At 65.6% G+C, this 15,558-nt stretch overlaps 1 protein-coding gene across 1 annotated transcript in view; it reads right to left on the reverse strand.

Annotated features, from left to right (window-relative positions):
• Nucleotides 1–9,933: 9,933 nt before the first annotated feature.
• RASA3 (RAS p21 protein activator 3) overlaps nucleotides 9,934–15,558 on the reverse strand; it is an 84,642-nt gene continuing 79,017 nt past the window's right edge. Inside the window, exons 20-23 of the mRNA XM_012661833.1 lie at nucleotides 14,731–14,939; nucleotides 14,034–14,137; nucleotides 12,370–12,553; nucleotides 9,934–11,141 (exon numbers count right to left, since the gene is read on the reverse strand). Coding sequence (XP_012517287.1) covers nucleotides 11,066–11,141; nucleotides 12,370–12,553; nucleotides 14,034–14,137; nucleotides 14,731–14,939 — 573 coding nt within the window. The 3' untranslated portion in view covers nucleotides 9,934–11,065. The remainder of the gene's footprint in view (nucleotides 11,142–12,369; nucleotides 12,554–14,033; nucleotides 14,138–14,730; nucleotides 14,940–15,558) is intronic.

Here is a 15,558-nt window from a genome sequence, read left to right on the forward strand (position 1 = left end):
CGCCGCCAGGCTGAGCCACGCCGTGCACGAGGCGCCTCTGTCCCCGCCTCACGCCCCCCGAAACAGAGGGGGCCAGAGAGGAAGAGCCTGTCCCCTAACGCGTTTATTGGGTCTTCCAGAGAGGTGCCCCGCGGGCCGCGGGCTTGCGCAGGGCTCACGCAGCCGGTCGTCCGCCTCCGGCCTGTCGGGCGCAGGGGAGGACGGTCCGCGCCTCGCTCCACCTGGCGTCCCCGGAGAAGAAGCGGGAGCCTCAGCGCCTGGCCAGGGAGGCTTGGGCGCAAGTGGGCGCCAGCACCGCGGCCCTTGGCCTGCTGTCCCCGCCGCCCCCGTCTGCGGGCCCCGTACCTGCCGCGGCGGCTATGCGCCGTCCTGCACCTTCCTCCTGGCCGTGTACGGGATGCAGCACACCCAGCGGGTCCGCGTCCTGCGGCGGGCGGGGGTCGACGGGGTGAGCGGGGCTCCCGGCCGGGCCACGAGCCCTAGAGCAGCAGTCCCGCCCCGGCACGCCGGCGGGCGCCCTCTGACCCCTGCGCCCCCTTCCTGACGTCGGCGGGGCACGCAGCGCTCGCCATCCCACAGCTCTGGGGCGGAGCGGACTCAGCCCCGCGCGGACCCAGGCCGTCAGGGGTGTGGGGAGGTGACCAGCGAGACGGGGCGGCCACGTGGCCTCTGGAGTCGCCACGTCCGGAGGCCGCCCTGGGCCGCGTCTCCACCTCCCTCCCGGGGACCCAGGGCTCTGTGCCCAGGCCCGGGAGAGAAGCCTCAGTGGGTCGGAGGAGACCCGCGATGCCAGGGCCAGGGGAGCGGGCGGCCCAGGCCTCCCTCAGGCCAGGCACGCAGAGACCCCCAGACCCCACCAGGCACCACGAGGCCTCCAGCGGCCCAGCCTGGCGGGTTCTCTGGGGCGGCTGAGTCCTGGGCAGAGCACAGGGCCCCAAGCGCTGAGCCACATGGCAAATCCACCACCAGGAAACAGTGAGAAAAATACAGCCACCGCAGAAGAGAACCACCTGCCTAGGCCCAGGTGGGAGGGTGACAAACACTCTGCCGTCCCAGTAAAGCTCCTGCGACTGGTGACGTCGGGGGGCGTTGGCAGGGAACGCCTCAGGTGGGAGGGAACAGAGCACCTCACAGAACCTCTCTCCCCACGACATCAAAGTCTGAACGCACGGCAATGCCGCAGTAATACCCTAGTAACAACAACAGTTCATCAATAACGGCCAAGTAGCTTCACGCTGTGCGCGCTCAGGCCGCCCTTCCAGAGAGACGCACCTGGGGGCGGGCCACTGTCACGAGGCCACCGTCCGGCAACGGCACGTCTAGCCCTTGCTCTGAAACGCTGAGAACCACCCGCCGCTCAGTCCCACCTTTAAGAGGTGGGATTTGGGACGATTTTAAAACCCTTCTCTTTGTTGTGCTCATCTACACCGTTTCAGTTATTTGAAATGACCGTGTATCAGTTTTATAGATTCAACAGAACAAGTTTCCTTTTAAAAAAAAAATCTGTAGTAAGTAGGCCAGGCCAGGTGTGGGGCTCACGCCTGTGATCCCAGCACTTGGGGAGGCCAAGGTAGGAGGATCACTTGAGCTCAGAAATTCGAGACTAGCCTGGGCAACATAGCAAGACCCCATCTGTACAAAAAATTTAAAAATTAGCCAGACATGGGGCGTGTGCCTGTAGTCCCAGCTACCTGGGAGTCTGAGGCAGGAGAATTGTTTGAGCCCGGGACTTCAAGGCTGCAGTGAGTTGTGACGATATCCCTGCACTCCAGCCTGGGTGACAAAGACCCAGTCTCTAACAAAAATAAAAGTAAAACATAATTTAAAAAATCTCTAATAAGTCAAAATACTAATATAGCTAGTAATTCTGAGTGGTGAGAATTTGGATCATGGCAGTTTTCTTCCTTGTATTTCTCCATAGTGTTTAAAATAAAACAAAACAGATCCCTGGGCCCCTCGGTGGGCCGGAGGTGAGGGTCTGGCCTGCTCCCAAGGTCCTTCCTGCCGGCTGAGGCCTCAGGGCCCCAGGAAGTCTTGGGGCTTCACGGGTCCTGCACGGCGCCTACCCCGGCGGGCAGAGAGCTGTCAGGACACACGCGTCCTCCAACCTGGAAGGCCCCAGGAGAGCCTGACCTCGCTGTGCGAGGGGCCTGCCTGGCCACGGCAGCAGCCACGTCTGCAGGGCCCGAGTCTGTGGCCTCCGCAGCCAGAAAGCAAACAGAGGCCGCACCCCCGTCCACCTCTCCTTCCCGCACCTGGTCCTTTGCTGGCCGACGGGTGGGACGCGCCCGCGCTGGGGCGGGGGTGCTGTGAGGGAGGCCCGAGCCCGCAGAGGGCCGATCCTGTTGCACCCTCAGCCCCTCCACCCGCGGCGAACACTCCGTCTCCGCACGCTCCCGGGAGCAGGGGGAGGCACAGGCGCTCGGCTCTGCCCCACGCGTGCACGGAGGGCCCGCCAGAAGTGGTGGAGGAAGTGCCCCCCACCCCAGTGTGACCCGACCAGCGTGACTCACTCGTCTTCTGACACATCTCCCGTGTCCATCCGGGACCGCTTCTCTTCCTTCGCGGCACAGGTGGCCACCTGTGGGGAGGAGCAGGAGAGGAGTCAACCACAGGCACCGGGGCCTGACCTGCGACCTGCCAGAGGATCAGGGGCAGTGGGCGCGGAGACGGCCCCGGGTGACCTCCCACCAGACAGGGTTCTGCCGAGTGGAAATTTCAAGTCAGGGAGCCCTGACCAAGGAACCGCACCCTTGATGTGGGCCTCCCTGACCCTGCACTACACACGGGGACACGCAGCCCGTTCCTTCCCACTCGGACACTGGCTGAGCCTCCCTGACTCTGTAGAACCCACGTACTCCAGGAGTGGCCCCGCGGGGGAGTAACACCGGCTCTCTTCCACCTTAGGGCAAGAGGGGTATCTGGAAAATAACCCGCCCCAGGCAGAAGCCTAAACTTGCCAAGAAAGAACTTTAAGAAACCTCCAAAATGATGATTCTTGCCACAGCTGAGAAATGGAGGAAGACACCCCAGATATCTGTGTTGGAGAGGCCCGGACAGCCACTGGGTCAGCCTCTTCTTTTTATAGATAATGATGATGATGGTGATGATGACAGGTACGATAGTGGTGGTGATGGTTATGGTGATGATGGTGATGGTGGTAGTGATGATGATGGTTATGATGGTGATGATGGTGGTCATGGTGGTGGTGATGGTGGTGATGGTGGTGATGATGGTGATGGTGGTGGTGGTGGTGATGGTGGTGGTGATGGTGGTGGTGATGGTGGTGATGGTGATGGTGGTGATGGTGGTGGTGGTGGTGGTGGTGATGGTGGTGGTGGTGATGGTGGTGGTGATGGTGATGGTGGGGGTGGTGGTGATGGTGGTGGTGGTGGTGATGGTGGTGGTGGTGGTGATGGTGGTGGTGATGGTGGTGGTGATGGTGGTGGTGGTGGTGGTGATGGTGGTGATGGTGGTGAGGGTGGTGGTGATGGGTACCATGGTGGTGGCGGCGATGGTGACATGATGATGGTGGTGTGTCAGTGATGATGGCAACGATGATGACAATACTGAGGTGTTCTGAGTGTGAGCCACTGTTCTGAGAGCTTTACAAAACCACCCCGAAGTGTAGATACTACTGTGATCCCCATTTTACAGAGGAGCCAACTGAGGCACAGAGAGGTGCGAGTGGTTTGCACATTTACTGGCGGAGCCATTCACCAGCCAAGACCAGGTCTCCCGACTCCCACCCCAACATGACCCCACAGGAGGTCCAGGGGGCCCACACACACCCTGAGGTTGGCCCTGGCGTCTATGGTGGTGCCGGAGTGTGTGCAGGTTGGAGTGCGGGAGGGTGAGGAAGAGGAGAGGGGGAGGAAGAGGCGGGGCCATGCCCCGCCCAAGGCCCATCCTCAACAGCCCTGCCGGCGGCACACGACTGTCACAGGCAAGTTCACAGAAAGCCCTCTCAGGCCCAGCCTGAAAAGCGCAGGCACCTTCCCGGTGGCTCGTGTGGCTTTGCGTGGGTGAGGGTCTCGTCTTTACCTCCTCGGCGTGGTCTCGCAGATCGATCTCCACGAACACAGACGGTTTCTGTGAATGGAAACCAAAGAGGTGGGCGGCGGGCGCACGTGAGCAAGGGAGGAAAGCAGAATTCCTGGGGGGCGGTGGGCTCCCCGCCCTGGGGCAGCCAGGCCTGAGGATGTCGCCAGGACCACCAGACACCGCAGGGCTTCGCGGGGGCTCCCACGTACAGGCAGAGTGCTGGTAGCGGGAGCACCGTGAGGTATTGTGGGAGGAGGACTCGGCCCTCTCGCCCCACACTACTTCCTCCCACCAGGGCCCTGAGGCCCACAGGGCGTCCTCCACCTTTGCCCTTGGAGGACCAGGCCTTCCGGGTGACGGGGCAATGCCCAGAGCTGGGGTGGCCCCTTCACCCCAGACCTGCTCAGCAGGGTGGCACTTGGATTCTGCGCCCACAGACCCGCAGGGCCACGCCCTGCACCCAAGTGGTCAAGACTCCCACCGAGAAGCGGACGCCCCGCGGCTCAGCCACCGTCCTGGGCCTCTGACTGGGCACCTTGGCTGCCCGGACCGTGTCCCCAGTAGCAGCACTTTGGTCAACTCCAGGGAGGTGTTTGGGGGAGGGTGCAGGGCTCCCCAGAGCCCCGGAGTCGAAGCAGGGACCGTCTGCGAAACAGCCTGGTGAACGTGTCCAGCTCCCTGCACGAGGCTTGGAGGAGAACAAAAGCCGCCTTCCCTCATCAGGTGCCTGGGGGGGCCCAGCCCAGCACTGACGTGTCTCCGCCACACCTCAGGTGTGGGGCTCCGGGGGTTCCTCTGGGCCACGGTCACGCCGAGGTCCCTTCCTCCCAGATCCCACACGCTGCCGGTGGCCACAACGTCTGGCAAGCAGGGTGAGGACGCCGCTGTTGGCGCAGAGGCGCAGAGCTTGGACCCCGCCCTCTCTGGCGGTGGGGGGCTCGGTCCAGCTCTACGGCTCGGCGCCCGCTGAGACGGCCCCAGCCACAGTGTGCGGTGGACTCGTGGCCAGTGGGACTCGCGCCTGGACAGGCCTCCCCGTCGCACTTGTGCTACCGCGGCGCAGAGGGCTTGCCTCTCTGTCCAGATCGTTCAGCGTCACGGAGTCGGGCTCCTGCTCCTGAAAGCCCAAGACACCAACCTGGTAAGCAGAGGCAGGACTCCCAGGCAGGGGACAAAACTCTGCTGTGGTTGGGCGCGACCTGACCTTGGCCTCCCCACTGCTCCTGTCGCAGTGCTCGCCCTGCAGCTTCCCCGTGGCGCCAGCCTCCGAGCCTCCCTTCTCGGGCTCTGGTTCCGTTCTTCCTGCCGCGGGCTCCGCCTGTCCGAGAGCACCCTCTTCCTTCCCTTCCGCGCCTTCCTCCACGTTCCCCTGGCTGCACGAGACGTGGGAACGCTGGTTTGCAAAGGGCGTCACTCGCGTCACGCTGGACACTGGGCCCCGGGGCTGTGCGCCGGGAGGGCCTCGCTGGGCAGAGGGGTCTGCGAGCTGCGGGCCCCTGGCAAGGACGTGCGGGGCCGGCCGCTTACCAGCCGGAGTCTTGCACGTCACTCCGCAGGTCTTTCCCGGGATCCTCAGGCTCTGGGGAGGAAGGGCAGAGCAGGCAGCGCGTCAGCGCGTGCGCCAGCCTGGGGCCCGGGCCCTGCCCCGTCGCCAGCCGTGGTGCGCGGCCGAAGGGAGCTCCCCCTTCCCCTCTGCGTGCTTGCTACTCGGCCTCCCGCGTCTGCAGCTCCGACATATTCTACAGAGCAGCCCCACGGTGCCGTGCACTGCAGGGACTCGGGGAGGCCCGCGGCGACTTCTGGGGTCTGGCCCAGCGAGACCAGCAGGGGGCGAGGCCCCCGCCTGCGACCCGGCGTCCTGAAACCACTCTCGGTTGTCCGGAGAATCCTCTGGTCCCGGATCCCTCCTGGCCCCTGTGGGGGCATCGCCAGGTGTTTCTCGTGGTCCTTTTTCCAAAAACACTAATGAGGGTCTTTAGCCCGAGGGTCTCAGGATGCTCCTGGACTTTGCACGGGGGCTGTGGGGCAGCGGGCCTGAGCAGTTCTTCAGCCCAGCCCCACGCCAAGGCCCACGGGTGGATCTGCATCTGGGGAGTGTGGCAGGAGGCGCCCGGCGGGTGGCTTGGTTTCCCGCACGCTGTTCCAAGGAAACACCAGCTTCTGTCTTCCAGGGAGCTGGCAACCCGCACAGCCATCTTGGGGAGAGTCGCACGGCAGGAGACCCTCCCACCGTCAGGGGCCCTTCCCTGCCGCTGCAGCTCGCCGCGGTGCTCAGGACGCCAGCGGGGCAGGAGGTGCCGGAGCCCCACGCACAGCTGGCCGGAGTCTCGGAACAGCCTGCCCAGGGCAGTTCCTGACAGAACGTGGAGAGCGGGATCCGCCCCCCAGGCCCCTCGCCCAGCTCCGTGCCAGGCCCGGGCGTTCGGACCTGAGCAGGGAGCAGCTCCAGGGGGTCTCAGGAGGTGAGGCCAGCGGCTGACCACGGGGCTGACCACGCCGGAGCTGCTATGAAGCCCGGGAGGTCACAGCACGGACACAGACGCGGCGCCTCCCTCGTCTGCCTAGCACGTCACGGAGCCGTCAGCCCACGGCAGCTCGGCAAGGCCGCTTCTGCCCCGTGGCGTGAGCAGCGCCAGGGCACGTGGCTGGGGCGCCGCCTGCTCTTATTCCTGTGGCCCCTCGCTGCCTGGTGGCCGCACGCTCTGGGAGCCGGCCTCCTGGAACACGTCTGGGCGCCGTGCGGAGGGTCTGGGGCGGTGGGAGGCGTGTGCGGTGTGGGCGTCTGCCAGGCGGGACAGGCCCCTGCCGCGACCACTCCTCTCGCGCCGTCTGGGGAAGGCCACGTCCGGCTCCGAGCCCAGCTCTGGGGCTGCCTCTGTCCCTGCTCAGGTCACCCCTGAGCAGCCTTGGGGCCATTTCTTCCTCTGCACGTCTCAGGGAGCCCGGGGGTGGCGGCGGGGAGCAGGCCCCACAGCGGCTCACGTCTCCCCCGACAGTGCGTCTGTGGATTTCCACATTGTCCCAGGGCTCGAGGGGCTCCAGCGAGCAAACCGCGTCTCCCACCTGCCACGTGCCGACCTCAGGGAGGGCAGGGCCGGCCCGTGAAGCCGGCAGGCGCAGAGAGCGTCAGCGCCCCGTCGCGGAGCCCACTCAGGTCTCGCGGCGCCCTCTGGGAAACCGTGCGCGGCGATCGCGCCTGCACTGACTCATACTCCGAGTGTGACCGGGACGTTTCACACGCCCATCCCTGGGGCCGGAGGTCCTGGCATGGCAGAGGCAGGTGATGTGAGGTGTGGGACCGCACGTCCCACCGTGTCAAAGCCAGGTTGGGGCCAGGCATGACCACAGGCAGCCCCCGCCACGGGCACCAAGGGCTGCGCAAGGTCCCCGTGGCTGCCCCCAGAGGGAGCGTGGCTGTGCCAGGCCAGGCCTCCCCGTGAACAGGTGGCCACGTCCCCGGCCCTCCCTGCCCCCCTCCTCGCTGCTGTGCCCCCTGCGGGCGGAAGACCCTCCCGGCCGGCCTCCATGGACACGACCTGCGTGGACCCAGAACGCTCCCGCACGGGCCCGCCCCCTACCCGGCTCCTTGCGCGGCTTCCTGGGGCAGCTGGGAGAGTCGCCCTTCTGCTGCAAGCCGCCCATGCTCCTGCTCCTCTGCAGCTCGGCCGCCGCGCTGGCTGTCCTGGGGTGCATGGCGGCCGATCCTGCGGGCAGGGCCCCGGGGCCGGGCCGGTGCCTCCTGTGTGCCGCGGTGGCGTCTTTCTCCATCCTGAAGCGCAGAGAAGCGGGCGCCGGCTCCCAGCACAGCCTCAGCTGGGGCGCATGGCTGCCCCGCTCGCGATCTCTGCTCTGGGAGAGTGGCCCAGATTGTGCCTGGGGGGCCCCTGTTGCCATGGGGCTGCTGTGACATCACTGCAAGGTCAGAGGTCAAAGGTTGGCCCGGTCCGGCCCAGCGTGGCCTTTCCCGCAGGCCGGGGTTTGGGTGTGGGTTTGCGTTTCCTTTGTGGGCCTGGTCCAGTGTCTCCCCCAGGGTGGGTGTGATGGTGACAGCTGAACACCACACCTCTCGTCCCCAGTCTGTGCCGTGTGGGCCGGGGGGAGAAAGGCCGCGGGCTGCGGCTGAACAATAGGAGTTCGTTCTCACATTCCAAAGGCCGGACGTCCTTCTGAGATGGGGGTCAGCAGGACTGGCTCCCCCCAGGCCTCTCTCCTGGCAGGGTATGCGTCCCCTGTCACATGTGGTCCCCCGCGGTGTCCCCACAGCCACATCTCCGCACAAAAACAAAACCCCCACACGGCCCCGCCCACACCCGGGAGATCGCATTACACCCAGAACACCCCCCCCCGCCAAAAACACACGCGCGCCAGAGCCCCGGGGTCCGACGTGAATCTGGGGTGCGACACACCCCAACAGACGCCCCCGAGGCCCTCACAGAAGCCCCCGCCGTCCGCGCGTCCTTGGCCGGGCCGGGAGTTAAACCGACGTGAGAAGCAGCGCAGGTCCCTGCGAGTTCCACGCGGCGCGGGCGCCGCTTCCACACGTGGACACTGACGGGCAAGGAGCGTGTGGGAGGCTGGAGACAGGGCGGGGCGCCCAGCTCTGCCCGGGAGACGCCGCCTTCCCCTGCTCGGGCCTTGCCAGGGCGTCCTGGCCCCTCTTTCAGGAGGTGGCGGTGGGAGGCCAGGGCCCCACCCCGCACCGGCTTTTTAAGTGCCTTTATCTCAAAATAGCCCTCAAGCCGCACGGCTGTTCTGCCACCTTCCCGCCCGTCCCGTGTTCCCGCTCACCGCGCGGGGCTCAGCGCATTCAGGGAGGCAGAAGGGCCCCGCAGACCAGCCGGCTCCCTACCCTCTCTGGGTCTCCTTTGTGTGCGCCCACGGCATCCCGGTGTCTGAGGCCTTAGGTCACCTGCCAAGCGCCAGGGTGGGCAGCAGCCTCTGCCCCGGGTCCACCAAGTGGAGACCGAGGCTCAGGGGTGCCTGCGCCAACCCGGACGCCCGACAGCCACAGCCCCGACGGAAGCCGTGCAGAGGCTGCTCTCTGCAATAACCCCAAGTCCCCAGAAGCAAGGGGCGGGGGTCCCGCCTGCTCCACCCAGCCGGGTTTGCCTCGGCCGTGCCACTCCGGCGCTCGGGTGCCTCCGGCCTGCTGCGGAAGCCCAGCCCCGAGCGCCCCGTCAGCCTCGCGGGCAGCGGGGGCCCCGCCCGGGGTCACCAACCACCCATAGCAGCCCCCGACCTGGGACAGCACCTGCCTCGCCCCAACTCCGCCTGCCTGTGCAGCCTCGGACCCCCAGGGAGGCCTCGCACCCAGCCCCGCCCACCACGCCCCAGAATGTGCTGGGGAAGCATCTGGCCGGCGCCCCAAAGCCAAGCCCTCGGATTCTCTCGTAACAGGGCTGACAAGGAGGCATTAAAACAAAGGAGGAATAAAGAGATCAGGACTGTGTCGGACGTCCCCAGCCTGGCCATGGAGGCTCCACCCACAGCCTCCCTTGACCATGAGGGCCACCCCGTCTCTCCCGAGTGCCCGAGCTCAGGGACAGCAGCGCGGGTGGCGTCCCTCCCCCAGCCCTCGAAGAAGAGCCGCACGCCCCACGGCCCTCCGCGTGCCAGATCCCGCCCAGAGCCCTGCAGGTCACACCACCTGTCACCAGAGGGATGTCTCCTGTCGTCAGAGGTGTCACCCGTCACCGGAGACACCACCTGTCACCAGAGACACCACCTGTCACCAGAGGAATGTCACCTGTCACCGGAACATCACTGTCACCAGAGTGGTGTCGTCCAGCTCTCGGTGCCCGCACCCCAGCCCCCGCAGGCGTGACCACAGCGCACCCGGAAGAGCACGCCAGTCCTCAGAAAGAATAAAGTATCTGCTTTAATTGGCCAGTAAAATACGTTGCAAAACGTTAGTACTTCATACACAGACGTGAGGTTACGAGCCCACATTGAACGCTGCGGCGCGGCCTGACAGCTGTGTCCCCACCTTGACTTTCACATGTCCCTCCGCTACTTTGGTGACGGGTAACGTCACCACCTGCCGTCCGGGCTGAGCCTGAACGACGTTTCCCAACTGGGACGGGGAGAAACGGGAACATGGACGCGACGTGGACGACTCGCGTGCTTGCCAGCGCCCGTCTGCGGCCCCGCGAGGACGCAGTGCGCGGGAGGGAGCGTGGGAGACCACGGCCCGGCCGTTCCAGGGTCCCCTCCACCCCGGGGAAGGCGGCCTCTTAGGTCCACAGAGATGCAGGCGGGACACGCGCAGGAGTCCTCCCCGCTTGGACGTTCCTTTGAGGACCTTGGTTTCCTGAGACTCGCGGGCTGCCCGCCTGCCTGCGGCCGCCTCTCCACGGCAGGTGCAGCTTTGACACCGTAAGTTACTTTCTATCTGAGAGTGAGTTCAAAGTGGTCCTTTAAAAACATTAAGAAAAACAGCTTGAAAAACGTGTGGATGCTTTAAACCCCATCAAAACGGTGTGTGCTTGAGCCGCGGTGTGGGATACCCAGGTGGGCGTGGGGCCCACGCCCTTCCCTCGCGGACCCTATGCGGCGGGGACCCCACTCCCAGGCACCGTCGGGCGGGATTTCCGTGCAGCTCTGCGTGTCCAGCGCAAAGCGGACCCTTCAGCCAGGAACAAAGCTGCGTCCGGGGCGTGGTGCGGCAGCACGTTGGCGGGACAGGGAGCCCCGTGCAGAACTGCGGACGGCGGGCACGGTGCACGTGATGGAAGCACATGTTCTACAGCAGAGGCGTGGCATGGGCTCCCGTGGATGCCTGAGCTGTGGCTGTCGACGCCCACGGCTCCGTCGTCTGGCCGACCCCTGGGTCAGCAGGATAAAAACCAGCGACAGCACCTCCCAGGAAGGCCAGTGGGGGCGAGTCCGAGCTCTCCCACGACAGGAGGCAACGGGCGGCTTCTCGGGGAAGCGACGCGGCTCGGCGACATGGGCACGGCAGTGCGGCGGCCGTGCTGGTCCCAGGGAGGGAGGCCCCGCTCCTCCCCACGTGGCGCGAACTTCAAATGGAATGCGTGGAGGTCTCCGACTGCTGCCTGACGTAGCTCTGGAAGCTCTTGTCCCCGATGGGGTGCTCCCTGGGCGAGAAGAGAGAGTGAGCACAGCCCCGGGAGTGGTGACGGCGTTTCCACGGGTCATCGCAGCAGACACGAAAACACAAGGACGGACGGAGCTGGTAGGAGGCCCCCACCGCAGCCCTCGCCTGCGGTGTGCATACATGTAGGTCACGTGTGCAGGTGTGGAGCATGTGTACACGCGTGTGGCACTGTGGGGGCTGTGTGCACTGCATGGAGTGTGCAGCGCACGTGTGGAGTGTCAGCTCCAGGGCACGGTCTGTCCGTCTGTGCGCTGTGCCCGGGACAGCGCCGGCCCGCCGCGGGTGCTCAGTCACCGCCCGCCGCGGCGCACGCCTGCCACGAGCAGCGGGACCCACTGCACCTGCCGTTTCCAGCCCGCCCGCTTCACGCTCAGCATCAACGAAGCAACGTTTTTAGGAGGTGGGCGTGTGCCCTCCCCAGAGGGTGTCTACGGACCGGGCGTGGTGGTGTGGACCGGGGAGGAGCGAGTACAGACACGGCTGGAGCACGGACGGGGCCGCCTCGCCCAGGAGGGCTTCGCACTCGGTCCCGTGTGGCGTCCTGGGGACCTGCCGCTGTCCCTGGGCTCCACCACTTCCCTCCCCAGATCAAACCACAGCCTCCCTGGAGGGAGGGGATGGGGAGGGCAGGGGAGCGAGAGGAGGATGCCGGCTATACAGGCTCCCCGGGCTGACCCGCCCCATCCAAGGTGGGCTCCACCCTGGCGGTCCCTGGGCACCTGCCCACTCCGGGCCAAGAGCTATTCTAGCACTTTACGTAACTTAACTCGGCCCCCCAGTGACTCACAAGCATCTCGCAACCCTCCTACCTATGAAGCAGGAGCTCCGCTCAGCTAACCTGCCCTGCCCTGCAGCCTGTGGCCGCTGCCCAGCTGACGTCTCTGCCCACCCTAGCACCTCCCTCCCGAGACACGAACGGGCCAGTCCAGCCTTGGTGGGGAGACGGCAGGGCATGCAGGACGAGGCCTGGGCCCAAGAGACCTTGGGCAACTGAGGCCAGGACGGCAGAGGGGCCGGAAGACAGCCCGGGGCCCGGAGAACAAAGTCAGGCACCTGCTCCAAAGGAGGGACCACCGCCAGGCACGCGGCGGGCACGCCTGGGGCTCTCCTGGTCGGGGGACGCACACTGGGGCTGGGGTGGGCCCGGTCCCTCCCCCACCCCGAGACCTTGCAGGCCGTGGCCAGGACCACCCCGGGAGCCGACTCACTGGCTTCCGTATCTCGTCTTCTTGAACTTGTCCCTCCTGTACTGGGCGTGCTCCTGCTCCAGGGCGCCTACCCCGGCGATGACCTGCTTCAGCGTCTTGTACGTCTCCTGGGGGTCGTCGATGATGAATGTGGAGTACTCCTCCTGCTCGGGGCCGTCGTACACGGACTTGCTCCCGCAGGCCTCTGCGGACCAGGCAGGGCAGGGAGGTCAGCGCCCCTGGTGCCACCACCCATCCCTGCATCTACACAACCCTGTGTCCCTCTCGCGGCGCATGTCCTCCCAAAGCAACCTCCAGCAAGGCCAGCCGCTTGCTCAAACACGGGCAGAAAGCCAGGCTACTGCCGCGGCGGGTGAGTCCTGCCCGAAGTGGACCTGGGAAGCCCGAGGAGAGCTAGAAGCAGGAGCCCGCTGCCCCCGGCCCTCAGTCTGTCCCCAAACTCCAGGTAACATTCCAGAATGAGCAAGGGCCCAAAGGTTGGCCAGGGCAGAGGCCACGCCACGTGGCATGCGGGGGACAGAGACAGCCAACCTCCCCTGCACGGCGCCTGAGGCGCGGCACCTAGAGGGGAGAAGACTGGCCATGGGTGGAGCAGAGCCCGTGGGTCGAGTGTTGGGAGACGGAGTTTGGCTGATAAAGTGCAGCATCTTGAAGCAATTAGAACAAAACTGCCCCAAGAAAGCTCGGAGACTGCAGGCCTGACGCTGCCAAGGGGCTCGAGACCTGAGAGAGAACCTCCCCAGGCGTCCAGCCAAGCCAGCGTCCACAGACCCGCGCCACCAAGAGGACTCCTTCCTGGGCAGGGACGGAGTGTGAGAGCGTCCCCACGTGTCCACTGTCGTCCCTTTGCCCGTGCCACAACCACCCATCTTCCCGCCCGTCCGTCCATCCACTCCCCTGTCCATCTGTCTGTCCATCTGTCCATTCGCCCACCTGTCCATCTGCCTGTCGCCCACCCACACACCCATCTACCCATCCATTTATCCATCCATCAATATCCATCCACCCACCATCCATCCATTCCACCACCCATCATCCATCCGTCCGTCCATCCGTCTGCCCATCTGACCAGCATACAGATGCTGAGCACCCCTTTGTGCCAGGCCCTGGGACAGAGCCCTGCGCTCTGTTCCTCGAAGGCCACAGCATGTTGAGAACGGAAGAGAAAGGATTCTAACTGCAATGATGGAGATGAACCCAGACCGCTGGCTGGGGAGGTCAGTGTTCCCGGGAGGAAGGGACTTCCAGGGTGAACAGGGGTCAGCCTGCCCGAGGCAGGAGGGCGTTCCAGGCCGAGGCAGAGCAGCAGCCGCAGTGTGGGTGCAAAGCACAGTGGTACAGAGGCAGGCCCGGTGCAGGAGCTGGGAGTGGGTGGAGAGCCTGGTCAGCCTTGTTCCTGAACCCACTCTTACGCGGTCGCCTCACCTCTCCAAGGCTCATGTCCTCCCGTTTGGTCACTGCTCTCAGGGACAGCGCGGAGGATGCCAAGTTGAATTCCATCTAAAAACTATCTGTAGAGCCCGTCATCAAGTACTTTTCCCCACAGAGCTGCCTACCCTGCAAACGGCCCTCCCACCTGCCGGGGCCACAGAGACACCCACACTCTGCCCACAGGACACAGGAGCCTGGACCTGGCCAGGAAGCCCAGGGCCCAGTGGGCTCACCCTGCATCTTCTCCAGCCTGGCCATGTACGTGTGGAACAGGGAGTAGATCCGCTCCGTCTCACGGTCCCCGTCGATGTCCAGCTGGATGTTGGCCGGGAGGCCCCTGTCCAAACACAGTGAGGACAGAAATAGAGACTCTGGTTTAAGTAATGCTCTCCAGTCCGCGTGCTAGAGCTCCGGGGGACTGAATGACAGTTGAGCACTGAGCACACACTCGTCACACGAGGCTGTCACCAGTCCCGACATACACACAAGAGTCTCATGGGCATAACCGGGCGAGGCTGGGCACCCAGACCTCCTTCCGAGACGGGCAGAGATGACCCAAGGCCCGCAGGGAGGCCCGGCTGACGCCACCAGGCAGACAGCGGCCCACAGCCGGGGCGCGTGCAGGGATGAGCCGTGGACAGGAAGCAGCTATCGGGAGATGGTGTCCTCCCAGGCCCCTCTCAGAGAAACAGGACGGCACCCACCCCGGGTCCTCTCTGCACCCAGCCCACCCCTCCCGCAAGGACAGCCCCACCCACAGGGCTCAGGAAGAGCCAAGAAAGCTCAGACCCAGTTGCTTCCGGGGCGGGAGGCTCCTTGGACGGCGCGGAAGGAACGGCCCTGCGGCGGGCAGCCTGCGCTCAGGGCCCAGCTCAGGCACGCCTGCCTGCCTGCGCAAGCCCCCGCCGGGCGCGGCCCGGGCAGACCTACCCCGTGCAGGGCGTGCAGCCCGCGGCCGTGTCCGAGGACGCCCGGCAGCACAGCCAGTGGCCGTTGAGGTAGGCGGACGGGTGGAAGACGCTGAGGCGCTTCTGGTTGCACTGGCTGACTTTGGTGAGGATGTCGGTCCAGTCCTTGGCCTCCACGCAGTTGTTGGCCTGGATGTACAGCGCGCGCTCGGGCTGGACCACCTGGAACATCTGTGGGCGCAGAGCGCACTCAGGCGGCGCCGCACGGCGGGAGTGCAGCGGGCACCTGGCCGTGGTCACTGGACCCTCAGAGGGGCCGAGGCTGCGGCGGAGGCTCTGGGGCAGGAAGCGCCAGGAGAGGCCAGGCTGGGGGCGGGAGCTTTCCCTTGAGCAGACACCAGGGGCCGTAAGGGTAGGAGGCCTGGCCAGGCACGTCTCGTCCCAGGACCACAGGTGTCCGCTCCCGGAGCAGAGCGGGGCAGTCTCCCCACGGCACCCTGGAGCTGACCATAGGTGCCGCGTACGTGTGGGGCTTGCTCCCTGGGTCTCCCCATTTTCTGAGCCAGGGTGGGCTGCCGTGCAAGAGGCTCTGGAGCTGGCCCTGCTCACCTGCCTGTTCCCAGCCTCCACACCTGGGCCTTTGCCTGCCCTCCTCGCCCCCAGCTGCCTCCCCGTCCAGCCAGGTGTTGTGTCCACATAAGGCCTCCCAGAGCCCCCACCGGTTGCCATCTAATAGTCAGTCAACAAACACGACTGAGTGCCAGATACCTCCTAGGTCCTGGGACACCGTGTGGCCTGAGTCCCTGAACCCGTGAACGTCCCACCAGCAAGACAGAGAGAGAGCACAGAG

The sequence above is a fragment of the Propithecus coquereli genome, unplaced genomic scaffold (assembly GCF_000956105.1).
Source record: "Propithecus coquereli isolate 6110/MARCELLA unplaced genomic scaffold, Pcoq_1.0 Scaffold738, whole genome shotgun sequence".
Classification (NCBI taxonomy): Eukaryota; Metazoa; Chordata; class Mammalia; order Primates; family Indriidae; genus Propithecus; species Propithecus coquereli.